The following is a 20,112-nucleotide window of genomic DNA, read 5'->3' as shown; positions in this document are numbered from 1 at the left end:
ATAATTTGAATTGGGTTTAGGCGGTCTATATTTTTTAATTTCCTTTTATCTCCTCCCCCCAAGTTATCCCGTTTGGGTGTGGACCCGGTCGCGGCACTGGTTAAAGTGTAAATAACTCATAGGATTAAAAAATTAACTTAATATATACATGATGAAAAAAATAAATTAGATTGTTCATATCTATAACTAAATTAATTTAAATTGTAAAATTCAATAATATTTTGTAAATATAATAAAATTATGATTTAATAGAATTTTATTCAGTAAAAATCCTGTAAGTCATACTTACCTTCATTTAATTTGGTACATTAAATATTTTCATTTAAATGCATTTCGGTAATGTCATGAAGCATATAATATAAATTGGAATTACTAGTAATTTGAAATATTTTTAAGAAGATTTGAAGATTTAACAATAAGGCTTTCATCTTTTAATATTATGAATTTTATTTATATAAAAATATGAATTTATATTTTATACACTGATAATATATAATTTCTATACAAATAATGTCATATTGTTATAAAATTAAATTTTAAAGTTTTAAAAATTTAAAACTAAGTATTAATATTTTAAAATATATATAAGATAAAAATAATTTCTTAAATTTACTTTTATAATAAAGTAGCACAATATAGAAGTGTATTGTCAGCATTTAGTATTTTTTAACAACTTAAATCATGTAATCAAGACTCACTGTCTATGATCAAGTTTTAACTTGTGTAATATGGAAATTTTTACCGAAAAGACACATAACATCATTGATCTAATAACTTTCTGAATATGACCCGTAAAAATTTAAAATTTAAATTGTTAATTATAATTAACTTAAATCTTGAGATGGGATGTCGCATATTAGACTGAAATAATTAAAATGTAAGTAAGATTAGAATAATTAAAGTCTTTTTAAGTAGCATGTTTATTGAAATTGGAAATAAAATACTAATATGAGTTAGCAAAGATGGAATGCAAAGCAAACTGTAGAGTCAATTAAAATTGTATTGACTATGGCAAGCATTACTTAGTATTCGTTTGGCTTGATTTATTTTTAGTTTATCTACTGTTTAAAAGTAGAAGTTAAATAAAATAAGATTTTGTAAAAAACTCTTAAAAAATAATCATTTTTTAAAAAAAATTAAAAAAAGCTCTAATTGGAGCTTTCAATTTTTTTTTTAAAAAAAAAACATGTCACTTTATTAAGAGAGTTATTTTTTCTCAAAAAGATTCTCTCTCTCAAAAAATACCTCTTTTCTCTCTTCCTATCGATCTCCCTCTCCGCAAATCATCATTTTATGATTTTTTTTGTTTTTACAAAAATTTAAAAAAATAATTTAAAATTTAAAACTATATTCAGGTATTATTTTTTTATTTTATTTTTTATTTTTGTTTGGGACTTTGAAAACTCTCTTTATTGGTTAACATTTATCAGTTTATTATTTGATATGATAATTATGTGTTGTTTATTTATTTTTAACTTTTTGATGATGTATATAATATTAGTTAATTATGATTGAAATAATTAGTCAAATAAGTCAATGGTTAGTTTATAAGTTATTTATAAATTATGTGTTACTTATAAATTATGTGTTACTTATAAATTATTTGTAGAACTTTTTTTTTATGATTTATTATTAATTATAAACTTTATGTTATATAAAAATCCTTTCTTATATTTTCAAAATTTTATTTTAAATAGATAAAAAATAAAGTTAGTTTTTTTTATTTTGAACAAAAAAATTCGTGATTAATATAATGTTATTTATTAAATACTTTTTATCACAATTTTAATCAAAATTAAAGTTTATATAAATTATTTTACCATTAATTTAATTTTAAAAATTATTATTTTTTATAAAAACTTTATAATAATTTTAAATTAAAAAAAGTCAAGTCAAACATATTCTTATTTATGAAAAAAAAAAAACAGAAAATATCTACTTTAGAATCTCTCTAGTCCCTAAGTTCTCACTGCTCCTTTTTGCTCTTTTTCAGTAATCCTTCAATCATGGGATAGCTAAGAACCATGATGAACAAGGAGAGAAAAATCTGCCCAAACATCTCTCCATAATTCTTTCTGATGATAACTCCCCTTATTCCAGCAATGAAGCATGCCATGTTCAATATGACCAGGACTGACAATGGAACCATGAACATTGCAGCCCCCTGGAAATCGAACTCACCCTTTTCGTATTTTTCGAGCTTTTCTTTGTCCACTGCTTTATTTGTCAGCCTGAAAGTTGTTTTCTTCACTCCCAACCGTTTCATTGAAAGGTCTAGGCATCCAAATAAGCTACCAGAAACTGACTTTATCACCCAAATTCTCTGTTCATTCCACCATGTCCATATTGTGCCTCCATCAGATAAGACCTCGTGTAGCTGCTGTCCTAGTGCAGATAGATAAACAGTCGAAAAGACAGCGAACCATGGGCTTAACACCTGAGACAACAAAAATATGACATGTTAAAACTCTTCTTGGTAATTCATTGCAGCAGACAATGGCAAGAAAAGATATGCCAAATGCCAGAAGACAGATTGATTAGGGATTTTACCTTGGGGTACAAGGGAATGCCTTTCAAGAAGCACAGTTGGGGAACTATGCCATATATCAGTAAAGCAATGGCAAAAAGGGGTTGAAAAGTAAAATATCCATAGCACATGCTTTGCAGAATGGACATCCTTGAGACGCCATACGAGAGAGGACTGAATCTTGAAAGACCGATTTGCAACAACCCAGAGCTCCATTTCACAAGTTGAACTAAGGCATCCTTCATGTCAATAGTGGTGCACCCCAGAAAACATGGCCTGGTTGGACAAAGATAAACCGAAGTCCATCCTCTGCAGTGCAGAAGGTACCCTGTAAATGTGCTCTCTAACAGACTTTCATAGGAGAAACCTATCTGTACCCAACAATCATTTCTTTAGGCTTCATTTATTTGATCCAAAAAATGGAGCTCTAAAAAGATAAATTATACTCTATGACTGTAAGATACTTGCCTCTTCACCCCATTTTGTGTTTCTTTCATAGTCACAGGAGGCCAAAAGTTTGGCCTCTTTTAAGATAGCATCTGATGGACCTTCAAATCTGGCAATTTCTTGTTCACTGCTAAATTTCTGCAAATCTGTGAACTTGCTAGACATACCAAAACTGCTTTGAGGCTCAAAGAGATGCTTGTCTGGAAAAAAAAAAATAAAACCTTTAATAATATGTTTACGAATGTTGTTGGATGGCCTAAGCAACTGGAAAACAGATATTGCATGATACCTTCAAAATTAGGACTTCCATATAATGCCTTCCTCTTTAGGTAAAAGCCGGTACCTGAAAGTGATGGCCCTCTTATCCCATTCATTCCTTGCCACTTTATCTGAGTCATTAGATGCAAATTTTGACAAAGTTGTTGCGAAAATAGAAAATATTACTACTAATAAATATTAACTACAAAGAAGTGCTGTCTTTGGTTTAACACAGAGGCAAAGAATGGTACCCTGTAAGCTGATCGGGCTTGGTTATCATATATGTCATTCTTGCTGATATTATAGAACATCTGTGGGAATTGAACGAAAGCTAGAGATGGAGACATTTCTGGATCGAGATGAAAGCACATTGCTTGTGTAGGAGAAGTAGGATCATTGCAGTACATGTCACAGTCCAATACCAAGAGGCAGGGGCCATTGCTAAATTTTTCTGAAACTCGAAGCTGCAATACAAGCGCTAGTTAGCACTTAGCAATCAAGCACACGGAAGTGCCAAGGATACAAAGAGCTACTACTTACAAGCGCATTGAGAGCTCCAGCTTTGAAACGATGAGGTTTAGAAGGTCTTCTTTCGCGAGAGACATAAACAAGGAGAGGCATTTTAGTTCTGTCTTCATCCTTCATATCAGTATCACCATGTATAATCTACAGCAAGATAGCAATCAAACAAGATATAATATAACAAGCATCTAAAAGCTTTATCTGTTGAGAAGTGCATTGCAGCCAGAGTAGCTTTGCCATCATATATTTTTGGTTCCTTTTATCAGTTTTTTTTTTCTTTTCTGTGTTGTCTTTTTGTTTTCCTGATTTAGTTATTCCTTTTCTTGCCTTAATATCAACCAAAAGCAGTGAAATGGATTAATGCACCAGAGGAAGCACCGCGGAGATTCAGGAAGTGGATGTTACACATTGAGAAGCTAAAGAAGGGAATTAGGAAGTGGGAAGTCAATCATATATGTCGAGAGAATAACCAGTTAGCCGACAGTTTAGCCAAGGAGGGGGTGCTGCGCCATAGTGATGTTCTGAACATCTATGATGAATAGATGGGTGGGCTCTACAACATGGGGGATCAGGGTCTTAGGAGTGTTGAGGAGGCTGTGGTGCTGTCAAATGCGGGAGGCAAGGCATCCTGGGGAGTTGAGGGTTATGATTTCTTGCCTCAAACAGAGTTCTGATCATGTTCTGAGGCATGCAGGGGGAGATCGTCCAGGAGGCTCTTAGATCATGGGAACTGTCAAGGGATTCCATCAAGATGTACCTGTGCGCTGGTGACCTGGTAAGTTTTGCAAGGTGCTGGTCCTCCACTGCAGGTATGGTTGTTTACGGTCTGGTGTGAGACCTATGGGAATTGGATATTTGATTTGGCTGATTTGTGTGTTGAAGCTTAAGCTTCTTGGTTGATGCTGAAACGAGTTGAGTGGTGCTCTCTTGATAATGATTAAATCTGATTTGGTTTGGTAGCGTCAGGATCTTTGATATGTAGGTTGAATTGATGTTTAGGATCCGTCATGTATATTGTGTTTTCTGTTGGAAAGGGTTATTCTGTACTGGGAATGGATGGGAAACCTCTGCTGTGTGATCCTTTTGTAATGCCTGGATTTTAAGTTGATATGATAGCAACTTAAAATCTGGATCTGAACTGTTTTTCTTCCAGGGAATTGCTTATCCCTTGTTGATGAGTGAAATGCTTAATTTTCAAAAGAAAAAAAATCAACCAAAAGCTGTCAAGACATTCCATTAAAGCATCTCTGATCCTAGTCAAATGCTTTTAAGAATATTAGAAGTTTCATTGGCGTTTATATCACAATATGAACGGTTTTTTATCACTAACGTGCTCACCCTTGATGGATTATTCAGCGAAATTAGAACCCTGGCTGGTACAATCATTTGCATACCTCAACATGAGCAGGCCGATCCTGTACAGCATAAATGCTTGCTTCTTCGCAAACTTTCTCAACATTTCTCTTGACCAATCTGTATTTCATCTGCAGTGATGATCATGGAGTACTGTCAAGAAATGAAACAAAGGATTCTGACAAGATGTGGAAGAGGAAGGTCCAAGCAGAATTGAGACGATGAGTAATCAAGGTCCAAGGAAAACATGAAACAATAAAATATTGATTGGGATATAGCAGAAACAGAAGATGCTAGTTGAACCAATTAACAACACTTACTTCAAGTTCCTCATTCTCTGCACTAAATTCATCAGTCGTAGGAAGCTGTTCATACTTTGCTAACGAGGAAAAGAAAGCCTCGGGGCACCTAGTCTTGATTCCATACTTCTTACAAAATGGAAGCCAACATGTCGCAAACCTAAAAGCTTCTTTTAGAGCATACAAGGTAATATAAGAACCCCCATCATCCGAAAGATACACAGCTAACTTCTCCGGAGGATAATCAAGTGCTAAGGCTGATAAAACTGTGTTCATAACCTCCACAGTAGGCTCCTTTTGCGGGTCAGCTGTGCATACAAACACATCAAGCCCTGGCAAATCCATGTCAGCAGGAATTTTATCCACAGAGACGCTACGAGACAGAGGCTGCCAGCGAAAGGCGAGCGTAAGCCCCCAAATGAAGGTGAAAATGAGCTCAGACAGGGTCATGAGAGCCCATGCTAAAGCAGGCATGTTATTTCCATCAAAGAAATGCGAGACCCGGTAGTAAAGCAACAACAGTGTGGCCGTGAAGTGGAAGAGAGTGTGAAGCCTGTTAAGGATAGTACGACGTTTCTGAGTGGTACAACTGTGAAGGATCTTAGAGGAAGCCATATCTGTTTTTCCGTAGCTGTATGCAATCAATGGTTTCACCACGAGCTTGACAAAGCAGCAGCTTCCTTTTTATAGACCAGCACTGCCAATTTCATCAGTCGATAAAACAACTCTGTAAAGGTGATCTGGTTATCTTAAGAGTAATGCTGCCTCAAACTTGACAACAACGTTTTTAGTCCAACGTGTGTGATGGGAAGTATTCTGATTACGGTTGTATTTGAGCCACACAAATCCATTTAAAGGTTCTATGCTCTAACATTGCCAATCAATTATTGCTCTTGCACCTAAACTTTATTATTATTATTTTTGTTTTGTGCATATGGATAATATTGGACGAAGTTTAAGAGAAGTAAATAAGCAAAGTAATCAGATGGCTATTAGCAATTATTAAAAAAAAGATTAGGCTGTCTTGATTGACTAGAAATATAGTAATAAACTATACTATCTTTTCCCTATCAAAGTGGTCATAATCTATCAGTCACGCCACATTGTGAATACCGAAAACACATTATTAAAGCATATCAATTATCACAAAAAGGCAGCCCCGAAACATCATCGAGCTTTGCCTCCGACTGCTAAAACCCAAAAAAATAATTAAGGAATAAAATTGTTCATCAAGCTGTCATCGTCGACAGTGTCGAGAGAGAAGAGTATAGGTTGAGTAACCATGGCACACTCTCCTAACCAAAGATTTGAGAGTCAAACAATGAACCCATTTCTCAATCCTTGAAGCTTGTCATTTTGGGGAGTAACTTAAGCGTCTTTGGAGTTGATTGATTAAATCTCTTCCATGTTTCTTGTATGTCTTTTTCTGTTTCTTTTTCAATCATTGCCGAAACCCTTTAAACAACCTGGAAAGTCTCCATCAATAAACTAATAAACAAATTTTCGTGTTGGATAATTAAATGTTGCTTAGGCATGGCAGAACCGCAACTCCTGCCCTATCATAAAGCCAGATGGTATTCTTGCTGCTGGGTATTACGCCTTGGTAATTTGAAACCCTCCAAACATACCTACTGAACTCTTTATTAGGTAGTGAGAGTCGATGTGCCATTGCTTCTGCCATCTCCACCCAATTCCTACAGATTGAAGACTGCATTTTCTTTTCTGTTTGCTTAACATGACAACTGTCGCGCTACGCCGGTCCTTGTATGGCTTTGCTGTGAGACATGCCAAGTGCAGATGCTTGTCCCATGAGGATGACCATCTTTCCCAGCTGCTTATGCAGACGCAAACAATATTATTACAGAAAATATCTTAAGCTAAAACTTCAGACTTTCCATGCATGACGATCACCAACTATCAACATTGCAAAAGGTACCCTTTTCTTATTAGGCATCTATGAAGGTAAAACTCACCTTCTTTGCTGGGTACCTAGTAGTCAAAACCCAGTATTTACAATTCTATCGACCGACAGATGTCAGGATGGAGAGAGGATTAACAAAAAATAGAACTTGGCAAAAACTTTAGAGCAAAATGTGAGACGTCTAAGGTACGAAATTTTTGTCAGCAAAAAACCAATGCAGTTAGCCCCTTCTGATATGAATGCTACTGCCTACACCAATCTCTGCAAGAAAAACGAAAAAGTATATAAAAGGCTGAGAACTTCTAAGAATGCAGATGAGAGAAGGAAAGAGCATCTTCATAAGGTAAGAAAAATGATAGCAGATGAATACTATCTGCTGGAAATGTGGAGTGATACCTGTAGAGCTAACTCTTTCAAATACAATTTAAATAATAATTTACATAAAAGCGAAATGGCAAAACAAAGCTTACTCTATATGGCAACCAACATAGGTAGGATTACGCAGGCAAGACAGGGCCCAAGCTGTGATTATATCCCTGACCAGCAAAATAATTTTGTTATTGATGAAATTCATATTTGCAATTCACTACAAAATGGAAAAATTACATGCCTAGCCACTCTTTTTACTTTAATATGCATCACCATACTCAATCGTGTAATCTCATGAATGGAGCCTGCTTGGGAAACACACAAGACAAACCGGAAATTTTTACCGATATAACTACGTGGTACTTATTTAAGTATATGTTGAATCAAAAAAAAAAAATTTCTGCATAAGCCTTGCTACACTGATTTCATCACTAAAGTTGCAGATGCAATGCACAAGGTCTAGTTTTAAACCATCTTAATCTAATCTAAGCCTTTCTATAAGCAATAGTAACTAATCATGCAAACTAACCTTCAGCAGAAGCACTCATTTTGGCTTAGATAATGCAAGGTGTTCTACAAACTTCCAAGAAGGCCTCACACCATCCGATAATGGTGTCCCAAATTCTATGATACGCCTCAGCCATTTAATCCGACAAATAAATTCCTCCAAATCCAAAATTGCAGCTTCTATTGTATCAGAGGATTTTGAATTTAAGCAAATGCTTTTATCAATTTTCATCTCCTTTGAAGATCCACTGTCATCATATTTGTCCATTTGAACTGCATTGCCAGGCATTTGTGCTGAGGCATCTTGAACATGTAAACTTGAAACACTATCTGAGGAACTGATTTTTCTAGGGCCATGATCCATTATATTGAGGCCTATCTTTGACTGTTTTTCAATCAAAGATTTCACCGCCAAGTGCTCTGGTTTGTCTGAAAGAGGTAAAGGACCAGTTGAAATATGAGAAGATAAATAACCCTCATGCTCAATTGTTGCTCCAGCTGTTGGTTGAACATCCTTTTTCCCCTCAGTGACAGTGTAATCTATCAGGTTCGAGGAACCCCCTGCAACCATCACTTCCCATGTCAGGTTAGTCACCTTGCTAAACAAGTAACTACCTAAGCAATAAGAAAGATTGCAGAAGAACATCAAAGATAAAGTTGAAAGACAGTATTAAAACACTATCACATTGATGAGCCATAGGATGATGGGAAAGGGTGATCAAACAAAATTAAGAGATGAGGCTAGTGTGTTAACAGCCACAAAGAACAACTTCTACACTTAGCTTGTTATGAGTGCACTACAGCCAAGCAAGAAAACTGGAAGCTTTTTATGTAAAAGTAACATACTTAAACAACCAACTTGGACCAAAAAACCAACAAGAGATCAAATGTGAAACATCAAAGAGAACAAATACCAAAATCATGCTACAAAATGCAAATATGCACCGATTCATATAGGTTTATTACGAAACAGCTAAAGTACAAGAAACAGTGAAATCCTTCATCTAGGCAATGCCTTAAGAAGTTCCACAAAGAAGACCATTGAAATTTAAAGTAACACAGGTTTCCTACACCTCATTGACCTGGATTTAGGTTTCCTAACTACCCCCTGACAGACAGAAACTGCCAGTTAACAGCTACAACATGTTCTGACCTAGTTGGGATAAGCTTACTCAAAATGTGACTAGCCAAAAGTTTAAAACAGATAAATAAAAAGGAAAACACACAATTCTTTCTATGCATACACAGTATCAAAAGTCAAAACCCTGAGCATCGAAAAGAACGTTTAGAAGCATTCTTACCTTGATTAAGAGGCTTGACTATCCGAGAACAACAAAGATGATATTTCCTCTCCTATAACAACAATGAAATTTGAGAAAATAAATAAGCATTTGAGAGAACAAGAAACACCTCCATGCTCAAACCTCAAAGGATAAAGGATGTTCACAGATGACAAGCATATTTTGCACCAAAGAACTGCTTTTTAAATTCCAAATACTAAGAGCAATTATTTGTCAAAATTAAAGAAACTTCACAGAAAGAATACTGAAGGTCATGGGTTAAACTACGCAGACAAAATAGGTGAGAGTTCCATACAAATCTATACATGTGCCCAAGCTCTCTAACTCTGTTTTCATCTTTCTCTATTACATTAAACTCAGTTTTCATGTTGTTTCCAAACAAGTTGTTATGCCTTCTCACATCAATGGACATTGGGGTTGAAAAAAAAAATACAAATACAAAGACAGAAAAAAAACCACAATTAGATCAGATAAAACTGCAAGGGAGAGCAAGAGCATGAGGCAGCTACCTTGGGAATAAGCAACTTCCAGCCCTCATCCACAGACCAATCCAATGATGGGCGTAAGTCCTTGCAAAAAACCTCATATGAAGACCCTTCACCCACAGGAGGAGGTGGCAACTCAATCTATGCAAACAAGTAGCAAAAGATAAAAGCAAAAACATTAGAACAAAAACAACCATAATAAGTAATTCTCATCGAGAAAAATGTTTAAAGTTCAAATTGAAAAAGAGGGTAACATACTAAGTAAACTGTTTATCCTACAGCTAGATGCTAACATACTATAGCTAGATGGGAACCATATAAAATTGCATTATTTTCTCAAAAACAATACAAACTAATTCACGTAAAAAATTGATATTCCATACTAGAAAATTGTTGACTAGAGACTTAAACCACCTATCCCAACCTGAGAGGATGTTTGAACTTGAGAAATAAGGAGAGGTGTGACTACCAAATAGGATAGAAGCGATACGTGGGCATTGAAATATCTTATAGAAGGAAATACAACCATAATTGTTGCATAGTTAATATAATATGAGTTTACAATTACATGGAGAAAATGCAAAAGCCCTTTCACGACAATCAAAATGAAATGCAAGAAAAAAGCCATATTCAAAAATCCAAACTACTAGAAGCATCAACGCATAGGCCAAAAGATGTCACCTTAACCTTCTCTTCCCCCAATTTTTCAGTTATCCTTCCAGACCAAAAGCAATTATCAGTCCACCAATCTACCAAATCACCCACCTTCCAGACATCATTGACAATGACAACCACCTCTGAGATGGTATTCATATCAGGCATTTGACTTTCACAATAAACAGAAGGATAGGAAGGGCGCACCATCAGTGTTCGCTTCCCATACTTTGAAGTACTACCCTTTTGATATAACTTTGTCCAGCGTATTTCTGTAAAAGAGAATAGATTAATTAAAACACTAAAATTTCTCTCAATAAACAGCAATACAAATATTAATTTCTCATTCAATAAGGCCATCTCTACCAAATTGTCATTTTATAATGCTTATATCTGAAACACATTTTAAATCTAACAATAGCCTAGCCAGATAGAGAGACAACTTACTTTCATCTGGATAATCAATATATTCCAAGGCCTGATACAGTTCCTTGTTCCTCCGACTAAATTCCTTAATCTGATGGAAAACACATAAGACAGTTAAGGGGCCTTATTGAATGACTCAAAATTAACAAGGAATGACCCAAAAAGAAGCAACCTTTCAAGTGTAAACAAGAAATACAATCTTAATTGACTCCACAACAATGTTATTTCTGAAACTATACATGAAAAGATGGCATACAACACAGTTTCTAAAAGGAGATTCCTTTATTGTATTCCACAAGGCTACAGTTCTTATCAAAGAGAAAGAAGGAAAGATCTGTACAAACAGGAAGCAAATCCAAGGACCTCTTATAGAGATATTACAATTTACAAATATATATATATATATATATATGTAGGGAGAGAGAGAGTGAAAACAATTAGATTGGAGTTCAAAATATTTTTTATATGACTTTTTGCATATCTCTCCTATTTAATTAAGATTGGAGTTCAAAAGTAACAATTCGAAAAAATTTGATGGCCAAAATCTATATCACCCCTTTTTCTCCCGATGAGTCTTTCCCTCTCTATTTAATGATCAATTCTAAGCATGTTTACCACATATTTTAATCAAATGTGAGTTTCACATTAAAAACTAAACAAAAACATACTAAATATGACTATGTACACAAGAACTTATACAAGTAACCCAGACTTGGATAAATAATAGAAAAAATATTAGAAAGAAAACACACGGAAGAGAAGTATAGGTCAAAACAAAAAAGAAAAATGTGGAATATGTGACATAACTCATGAAAAAAATTTGTCTCACTTAAATTAAACAAGAAACTTAATTTTGAAGTGAAATATGGATTAGCCCAAAGAGGACAAGCACTTGATAGTGCCACATTTGATTGATCCTTGATACTCAAACTTGACAACACATTTTACTACCAAACGAGTATTAAGTATGAAGATGAGATTATAAACTTTTTAAATAATCATACACCTTGTCTAAAAAGTACTAAGCCTCCATCATTAATCATTATCCAAGCAGACAACATTGATCACTTGTTGAACTCTAATTTCTAGCACTTTATCAATCAATATAGTTTCATCACATTCCTGATCACCCTAAATATCAAATGTGGGCTGCCAAACAAAATATTTCTTCCTCGAGTAAACACAAAATACTAAGCCCTACAACTAAATTCAAATGTGATAGAGCCAAAACCAAGCACTTAAAACACTTGAGATGCTAGAAATCTACCCAAAACAACCTTCATTTTGGCCAATAAAAAATTTAACTACATTCTAGCTAGCATCATTATTATTCGTACAAAATTTTCTACCTCTCCCAACAAAATATGGACTTGGTCAAGGTTCACCCTACTTTCATTGTCATTGAAATAACCACAATGCTTTTGCAACTTCTTTACATTTATGGTCCTTTTGCTTGCCCTTAAAAATACTTCACCTTAAAAATCTTACCTAATTCAAATATCAAACTTTGAGTTTTTCTAGTTCCACCAATGCATAACACATGTTAAAGAAAATCAAATCCTTTAATGTATGGATTTATATTTGATGCATTGCTAATATATTAATTCCATACATTATCAGTTAACCAAATGTTGCCACCTCATTAATAAATAAATTTAGAAATTGTAAATCCTCAAAAATAAATATTCATTTTAAAAATATTTATTTCGAAGGACTTTTGAACTTTTGATCTTTTGAACTTTATACATTTATGAGGTGCATTCTATGATTAAGTGATAGTATATAAATACTATATAAGGATAGTATATCAAATATAAACCATTAATGCATTTGAAAATTGAGCTAGTCAACATCTTTGCCACATTAGCATCTATAAGTTGTTATCTCTACCACATCAGCATCTACATGGCATATAGATGGCAAAAAAGGGATTTATAGACACTAATGAAACGTGCCATGTAAGTTGATGTTACATGTTGTGTAAGCCAATGTTACACACCACGTTAGCGCCAACTCAATATAAAATTTCATATTTTGCTATTAGATATGGATTTGGCAAAGATAATGCCCACTTAGACATTGACATAGCAAAAATACCAAATTTAATAGTTTTCATGCCAAATAAGGACTTACTTAAATAAAAGTAACACTTTAAGCCTCAATTGGTACGATAAAAAAGATAAGAGCTTTGTTGAAATAGATATCTTCATCTATCTTGCTCTCTTTCTTTTGAAACAGATATCTTCTATTAAATCACATCTCTTCATAGTGCATTTGTAGTTCTCTTCTATATGTGTCCAAACCACCTTAAATATATTTCTTCACTTTGTCCATCATAGCTAAAACCCCCAACTTTTCCTTTATGCACGCATTCAAAGCTTCTTCATGCATGCCCTATAACTTTCCTTCAAGTTTCAATGAAATTTTGCACTAGTAACTATTAGTCAAAAATGTTAAAAGATACTAAAAAAGTAAAAACATAAAATTTTAAAATACTCTAAACTATTCAAAAAAATTCAAATAAATTTTTATTCTTTTATTAGATTCAATCAAATCCTTGTACTTTTATTTTGAATCAAATAAACACTTATATCTTTATTTTAAGTCAAATAAGTCATTATAATTGATGATAGATTTAATCAAAATACTATTTATCATTTTATGTCATATGACACTGACATGATATTAATATTTATAATAAAAAATGACGTAGCTTACTGATGTGACATGACAACATGACCATGTGATATTTTTCACTATCCACATAAATATCACGAGCATAAAATGACAAGTAACATTTTAACAAATTACAATTAATTAATCATTAATTATAAAAGCTTATTTGATTTAAAATAAAAATATAAGAACCTAGTTAAGTACAATAGAAAAATAAACACTTATTAGAATATTTTTGAATAAGTCAAGGGCTTTTTCAAACACCATGCTATAAAAAAAATTAGACAATATAAACTGGACATTTTGACGATCTAACACCACCATGCATGCTCATCAAGTTTCTACCAAACATAACAATCTAATCACTAGCAGCAAATCACCATGAATTTTAAAGAGATCACTTCATACTAAATTCTAAGTCATTTCACTTCATTTTTCAATAGGACCTTAAAAGACAAATAAGTTTAAATTCAAAAATAAATGACCTAAAGAAAGACTAGGATGAGATAAATTTAAAATTGTTAATTAAAAGAGGATTTAATGAATTAGATGTAGCAAAATTTTAAGAAATTGAAAGGATTTAAGATTTGACATGGCAATATTGTTCCTTCTTAACTCGATCTGACACATCTTAATTTAAAATTTAATGTTTTTAAGCCATTTTCCTTAAAACCAACATGCAATTCTGCATATAACAATAAAAACCACAATGTTTGTATTGCACACAAATATACCTTGCATCTAAACCATGCACCACGATAACCAGCCAAAAAAGATCTTGTCTCAACCTGTTGCCCAACTTCAAATGGAAGATTACGAGGATCCATTATAGCACATTAATGAGAATAGAGCTACAATGAAAATACTTCCAACATTAGAAGCAACTTCAACATTAAGGTACAAAATAGAACTTTTTGAGTTAATACAACAAAGTGATTAAAATATTCCATATTAAGAATAGTCTCTAAATTTGAGACCATTTGGAACAATAATCAATAGCAAAAGATTGATGTTGCTCTTTTAAATTAGGTCAAAGACTTTACATTTTCTAATTCTTTCAAATTAGTGTCTAATATAAAATTAAGGTGTATAAAAACACCTTATTAGACATTTAAACTAGAGGAATGGAGGGGAAAGAAAAGTTTTTCTCGTGGATAAGAAGGAAAGGAAAAGGGAAAACCATTTCTCTCCCTTGAAATCAATTTATTCAACCTTTTCAAAAGGGATTGAATGAAAGGTAAGAAAAGTGTTGATTCATGAATAAGTTACCATTTATATCTACTATGAAATAGTCATATGGCTTTCCTTGATTTGTGAAAAATTTGTGAAAAAATATCTAAATGAAGACAAAAGGAGAATAATAATTTCTCAACTTGCTTAAAGACAAAGAAAAATGTTCTCTCAAAGATAAACTAAACAAGCTACCCTTAAAACTATATTTTTTAACAACTCAACATAAGCGCCAACCACTATGGATACTTGTATCCCACAAACTCAAAGAAATCTTTCAGCATTTCAAAAATCAACCGTGAAGGCTCTACAATCCATTAAGTGGACTCAACCACTCCTTTCCTCGTTGCCATCCATTAAGTTGACTCAACCAATCCTTTGCTTACTACCATCCATTAAATCAATTGAACCACTACTTTACCTGCTACTATTAACATTCTCCCTCACCTTCTTGTATCTTGTGTCCTACAAGTAACTCATCTTGGTGCTAAGTTTCAAGAAACCCATTTGCACTCAACTTTCCTTATAAACAACGACAATAACCTCTTCTTTCTAAACCTCATCCAAGCATTGCAAAAAAACAACCAAGAAGACTCCACCTTCCATTAGGTAGACTAAACTTCTTTCCTTGCTACCATTAGCATTCTCCCCCCTCGCCTTCTTATATCTTGTGTCCCACAAGTACCCCATCCTATGCTAGTCTCAAGCAACCCAATTTACACGCAATTCACCCCATCAATGATGACAATTGTCTACACTTTACTAATCTCATCCATTGTCTCCATTCTCCACCTATCACCCTTCGGTATCAAAATTCAAATTTAAAATTTTCAAGTTCAAATCTCAAGCTCTAAGCGTTAAAGTACACTAGTGAAGACTCATGTACTCTTTGTTGATTACACATTTTGGTGCTTTATCAATGTGTCAATAAATCCACAAATTCTATGAGAAAGGAAATGGCCAAATGTAAGAATCTTACTAGCAACATTAGATTCAAAATTTTGCCTTCCTTCTCACTTCTTTTAAGGAAAAGTATGAAAAATTTTCATATATTTGCCTTTATTACTAGTTCTTATCTTTTTTTTTATCAATCAGAAACAAAAAAATAAATTTGAGGATTTTATTTTCCTCTGCAAGATATTGTCTACTTTAACTCGTTAGTTTCACAATTTTGTCCCACAAAATATGCCTCACAAGTTGAAAGTGGTATGAATATAGCCTATGAGGAATTCATGACTCATCAATAGAACCATAACATCCTCTTTTAACTCCCTGTTGGGAGTTTTTCTTTAATGTCAATGTTGGATTTATGGCTTCCTGTTGAGATCATGTATTTTATAAGATGTGGGATTCAAAACACTTCGCTAAGACTGTGACATCTTTTTTCATCTTCGATCCTTGCTTCCAACCTGAGAATAGACAGCTAATACATTCCACTTATTAAACAGAGTTCTATGGCCAGTCCACAACCCCTGAATACTTATGACATTCTTGGGGTGATCTCATAGTTCCTACGAGATGAAGATGATGAGATTGGTCCATGAATTTTCCTTCCTTTTGTCGCATTTCGCTCAAAAAAATATTGATCCTCTTACCCAAAGATCCCAAATGGGAAACTTCACTTAACTATTCTAGTCTAAAAAAATCTAATTCATCTAAGATCAACCAATTATTATTCTATATTTGTATATTATATATAAAGTTTTTAAATTTTATAAAAACATATAAAATTTCAAATTTTTGATATCTTTATTAAATTAAACTTAATTATAAAATTTAAAATTTTTATTTTTTATATATAAAATAATAATAATAATTTATTTACACCTCCAAGCAAAGTAATAAGAAATATACATTTTATCTACTCTCAAATTGAGATTTATTGGATAAAAATTTCAAAGTAATAAGAAATTTTTAAAAGTATTTTGTGATACAAGATTTTAGACATTTTTAAATGTAAAATTTTAAAATTAAATATTAATAATAATTATAATAATATCAAGAGAGGGTAAATAAAAGATAACAAACAATTCCTTCCTCTTGACTCTTTGATTATTAGAGTTTTAAAAAAAAAAATGGAAACGAAAAGAAGGGGAGGCAAGGAGAAGAGAGAGAAAAGTAAATGAAAACCTACCTTTATAACATCTTGATGTTTCGCTAGCCTCTTCAATCAACCGATTGGAGAACACCAAATTCTAGGCTTTCCGTAAAAAGCAAAATGGCGTTTCGAGTTTTGCGATTCAGATCTGGGACTTCTTCAATATTTCTGCAATGATGTACCGCGAGCTGGCTGAATCCGTCCCTCTGGGAGCTGAGGAGTAAATTGAAGCCGTTGAAAAGATGGACCGGAGGCGTTTTCAGAGTTCTTGAGAATAACCTTTGCTTGTTTTGGAATGAAAAGCCTCTTTTCTAGTTTCTTTTTCCCCTTTTTTATTCCGGCGCCGTCAATTCCAGCCAAAGATTGTGACTTTTCCTTCCAAAGAAAAAAAAAATGGAAAAGCTATCATCCAAACGCAGATTAAGAAACTGAATGTAGAGATTGTGAAGCAGAAAAACAGTGAAGGGTTTCATCTACCTCAAAGAATCCAGCCCTTATATTTAATTTTTTTACGAAAAAGCCGGCTGCTTTAGCGGTTGCAACGAGGTATGAGTCTAAATTTTTTTTGTGAGAGTTTGCTTGCTACAAAAGCATCCATAAAATATATTTTTTAATTTTTAATTAAATTATAAAATTAAAATTATTTAAATTAATTGATTAATGGAATAGATAAAAATAAAATAATTATTATATAAAAATAAAATAAAATAATTATTACTTTATTTAGTGTGATAATTGAAATAAAATATAAATAATTATTATAACTTATAGTAATGTTTAGTTGATAATAATAATTAAAAAAATAAGAAATAAAAAGATAAAAATATTTTTTATTATTTATTTAATTATTTATTTTTATTATATTTTTTAATATTAATAATTTAAAATTTAATTAAAATATTAATAATTAATTATAATTTAATAATTAATATTTTTAAATATTAATATTTAATTAATAATTTAAATATTATTATGATTGTTTATTTTTATTTTATTTTATTTTAAATTATTAATAATTTATAATTAATTTGAAATCTTAATAATTGATCAGTTAAATATTAATATTTTATTTATAATTTAAATGATATTATGATTAAAATATTAATACTTTTAATCAATTGTTAATTTTAAAATATATATTTATAATATATTATTACAAATTTAAACTTTTTTCTTTTCATAATAATGTTAATAATTAATCATTTAAATATTAATATTTTGTTTATAATTTAATCATTAACATTTGAGAATATTAATATTTTATTTATTATAATTAAAATATAAATAATTTTAATTAATTTTTAAAATTAAAATGTTATTTTTCATAATATATAATTGATCATTTAAACTTTTTTATAATAATATTAATAATTGATAATTTAAATATTAATATTTTATATATAATTTAATCATTAATAGTTTAAAATATTAATATTTTATTTATAATTTAAACATTATTATGATTCAAATATTAATAATTTTAATTAATTTTTAAAATTCAAATATTATTTTTTATAATATATAATATGTAATTTTTTAAACTTATAAAAAACATTTTAATCTTTATAATTTTTTGAGGTTATTCCTTACCTAATGAATAGTTAATACCATGGGAGGTGTTGGTATTAGCTATTCCTTAGTTTTAACTTATTTTGAGGAATAGTCATTCAAGATGAATAGCTATTCCTTGAATCATGTAAGAACCAAATAAAAGAATATATGTTCTTTATGAAATAGGGAAAATGGTTTAACCATTCATCCAACCAAACATGTTATTAAAGTTGAGTAATTAGGTATATCAACAGTTACTCAATCCGATTATATTGAATTAAGATACTCAATAAATGGGTTCGATACGAGTTTAAATAGTGATTACTATCCGAATTTGGTTCAAGTATAACTATTTAGAAACCCGTTATCCGAATTCGATTACTGTATATTCAAGTTTCACATATACTCGACCTAAAGGGTTTGAGTGTAACTCTTTGGAGACCTGTTATCCGAATTCGATTATTTTATATTCGGGTTTCGCAGATACTAGACTTGAATCTGATTATAATACCTATTTAAATAATTGAATAAAATTAATTCACTTTATTGTTGATGTGATTCGAGCTCAAGTAAGGAAATAAAACACCAAAAACTTGTACCATTTTAACAAATAATTTTTTTTGTTAAATATTGATAAATATATTAAAAATATAATTAGTCAAATTATTAATGTGATGACATTAGTATATATAAATAAACAAATTATTAGATTATTAATTATATTCAAATAATATGAATATCATATCATATTACAAATAAATATAATTACTATTATATATATTTTTAATATAAATATATTTACTATTTATTTTGTGTTAAGATTAAAAAAATTATAACTTATAATATATATACTTAAAGAAAGTCTTTGAGTTTAGAATAGTTTTAAAATCTAATTATTTTTTTAATTTTACGTAATTAAAGACAAACTCATATAATTAATTAAATTAATTCATTAAACTATGATTATTAATTAACTTGGAATGTTCTTAAATATATATACATTATATATATTGAGTTCATTTGTAAGAAATATAATTATTATATTATACATATACTAATACTTTTAGTGTATATATACTTTAAATATAATATATTTATTTTTTATTTTATGTTAACATTATAAAAATTATAACTTATAAAATTATTAATTGTAATATATATATATATACTCTTTATAGTATATAACTTATAATATCTTTTAACACATACACTTTATATTATATATTATATTAATTTATAAAGAATATAATTACTATTACATAAATTAATTATCAAATAATATATATCCTTTTGCTTATATAAATTTATAATATATAAACTTAATTATCTAAAAAGAAGTTGTGAGATTATCATAGTTTTGAAACTTAACTATTTTTTTTTTAAATTTCATGTAACTAAAGACAAATTCATATAATTAATTAAATTAATTAATAAAATTATTATTAATTAAATTGTAATGTCTTTTAATATTTATACTTTATATACATT

The 20,112-nt window shown here is 31.0% G+C and overlaps 2 protein-coding genes across 6 annotated transcripts; both read right to left on the bottom strand.

Annotated features, from left to right (window-relative positions):
* Nucleotides 1-1,887: 1,887 nt before the first annotated feature.
* Nucleotides 1,888-6,164, bottom strand: LOC18603149 (quillaic acid 3-O-glycosyltransferase CSL1-like). Its single transcript, XM_007034961.3, has 8 exons — nucleotides 5,428-6,164; nucleotides 5,149-5,238; nucleotides 3,773-3,898; nucleotides 3,484-3,696; nucleotides 3,264-3,363; nucleotides 2,996-3,174; nucleotides 2,551-2,898; nucleotides 1,888-2,437 (listed from the first exon to the last, which is right to left on the bottom strand). The coding sequence occupies exons 1-8, from the start codon at nucleotides 6,019-6,021 to the stop codon at nucleotides 1,967-1,969; spliced, it is 2,121 nt and encodes a 706-aa protein (XP_007035023.3). The 5' UTR covers nucleotides 6,022-6,164; the 3' UTR covers nucleotides 1,888-1,966.
* Nucleotides 6,165-6,405: 241 nt separating this feature from the next.
* Nucleotides 6,406-17,651, bottom strand: LOC18603148 (uncharacterized). Of its 5 annotated transcripts, none has more exons than XM_088806035.1 (10): nucleotides 17,110-17,538; nucleotides 14,480-14,596; nucleotides 11,091-11,160; nucleotides 10,671-10,915; nucleotides 10,014-10,130; nucleotides 9,505-9,556; nucleotides 8,226-8,818; nucleotides 7,798-7,863; nucleotides 7,380-7,588; nucleotides 6,406-7,237 (listed from the first exon to the last, which is right to left on the bottom strand). In XM_088806035.1, exons 2-7 carry the CDS (start codon nucleotides 14,570-14,572, stop codon nucleotides 8,241-8,243), a joined length of 1,155 nt encoding a protein of 384 aa, XP_088662161.1. In that variant the 5' UTR covers nucleotides 14,573-14,596; nucleotides 17,110-17,538; the 3' UTR covers nucleotides 6,406-7,237; nucleotides 7,380-7,588; nucleotides 7,798-7,863; nucleotides 8,226-8,240. The 5 variants fall into 5 exon arrangements, with proteins under 5 accessions (XP_088662161.1, XP_088662160.1, XP_088662159.1 ...); XM_088806034.1 differs by adding an exon at nucleotides 17,551-17,651 and having other exon boundaries at nucleotides 6,510-7,588; nucleotides 17,110-17,448; XM_088806033.1 differs by having other exon boundaries at nucleotides 6,510-7,588.
* Nucleotides 17,652-20,112: the final 2,461 nt, after the last annotated feature.

Source organism: Theobroma cacao, chromosome 4 (assembly GCF_053813885.1).
Source record: "Theobroma cacao isolate CCN51 chromosome 4, ASM5381388v1, whole genome shotgun sequence".
NCBI classification, from domain to species: domain Eukaryota; kingdom Viridiplantae; phylum Streptophyta; class Magnoliopsida; order Malvales; family Malvaceae; genus Theobroma; species Theobroma cacao.
Note: the sequence above shows the minus strand (reverse complement) of the source record. Positions and strands in the feature narration are given on the sequence as shown.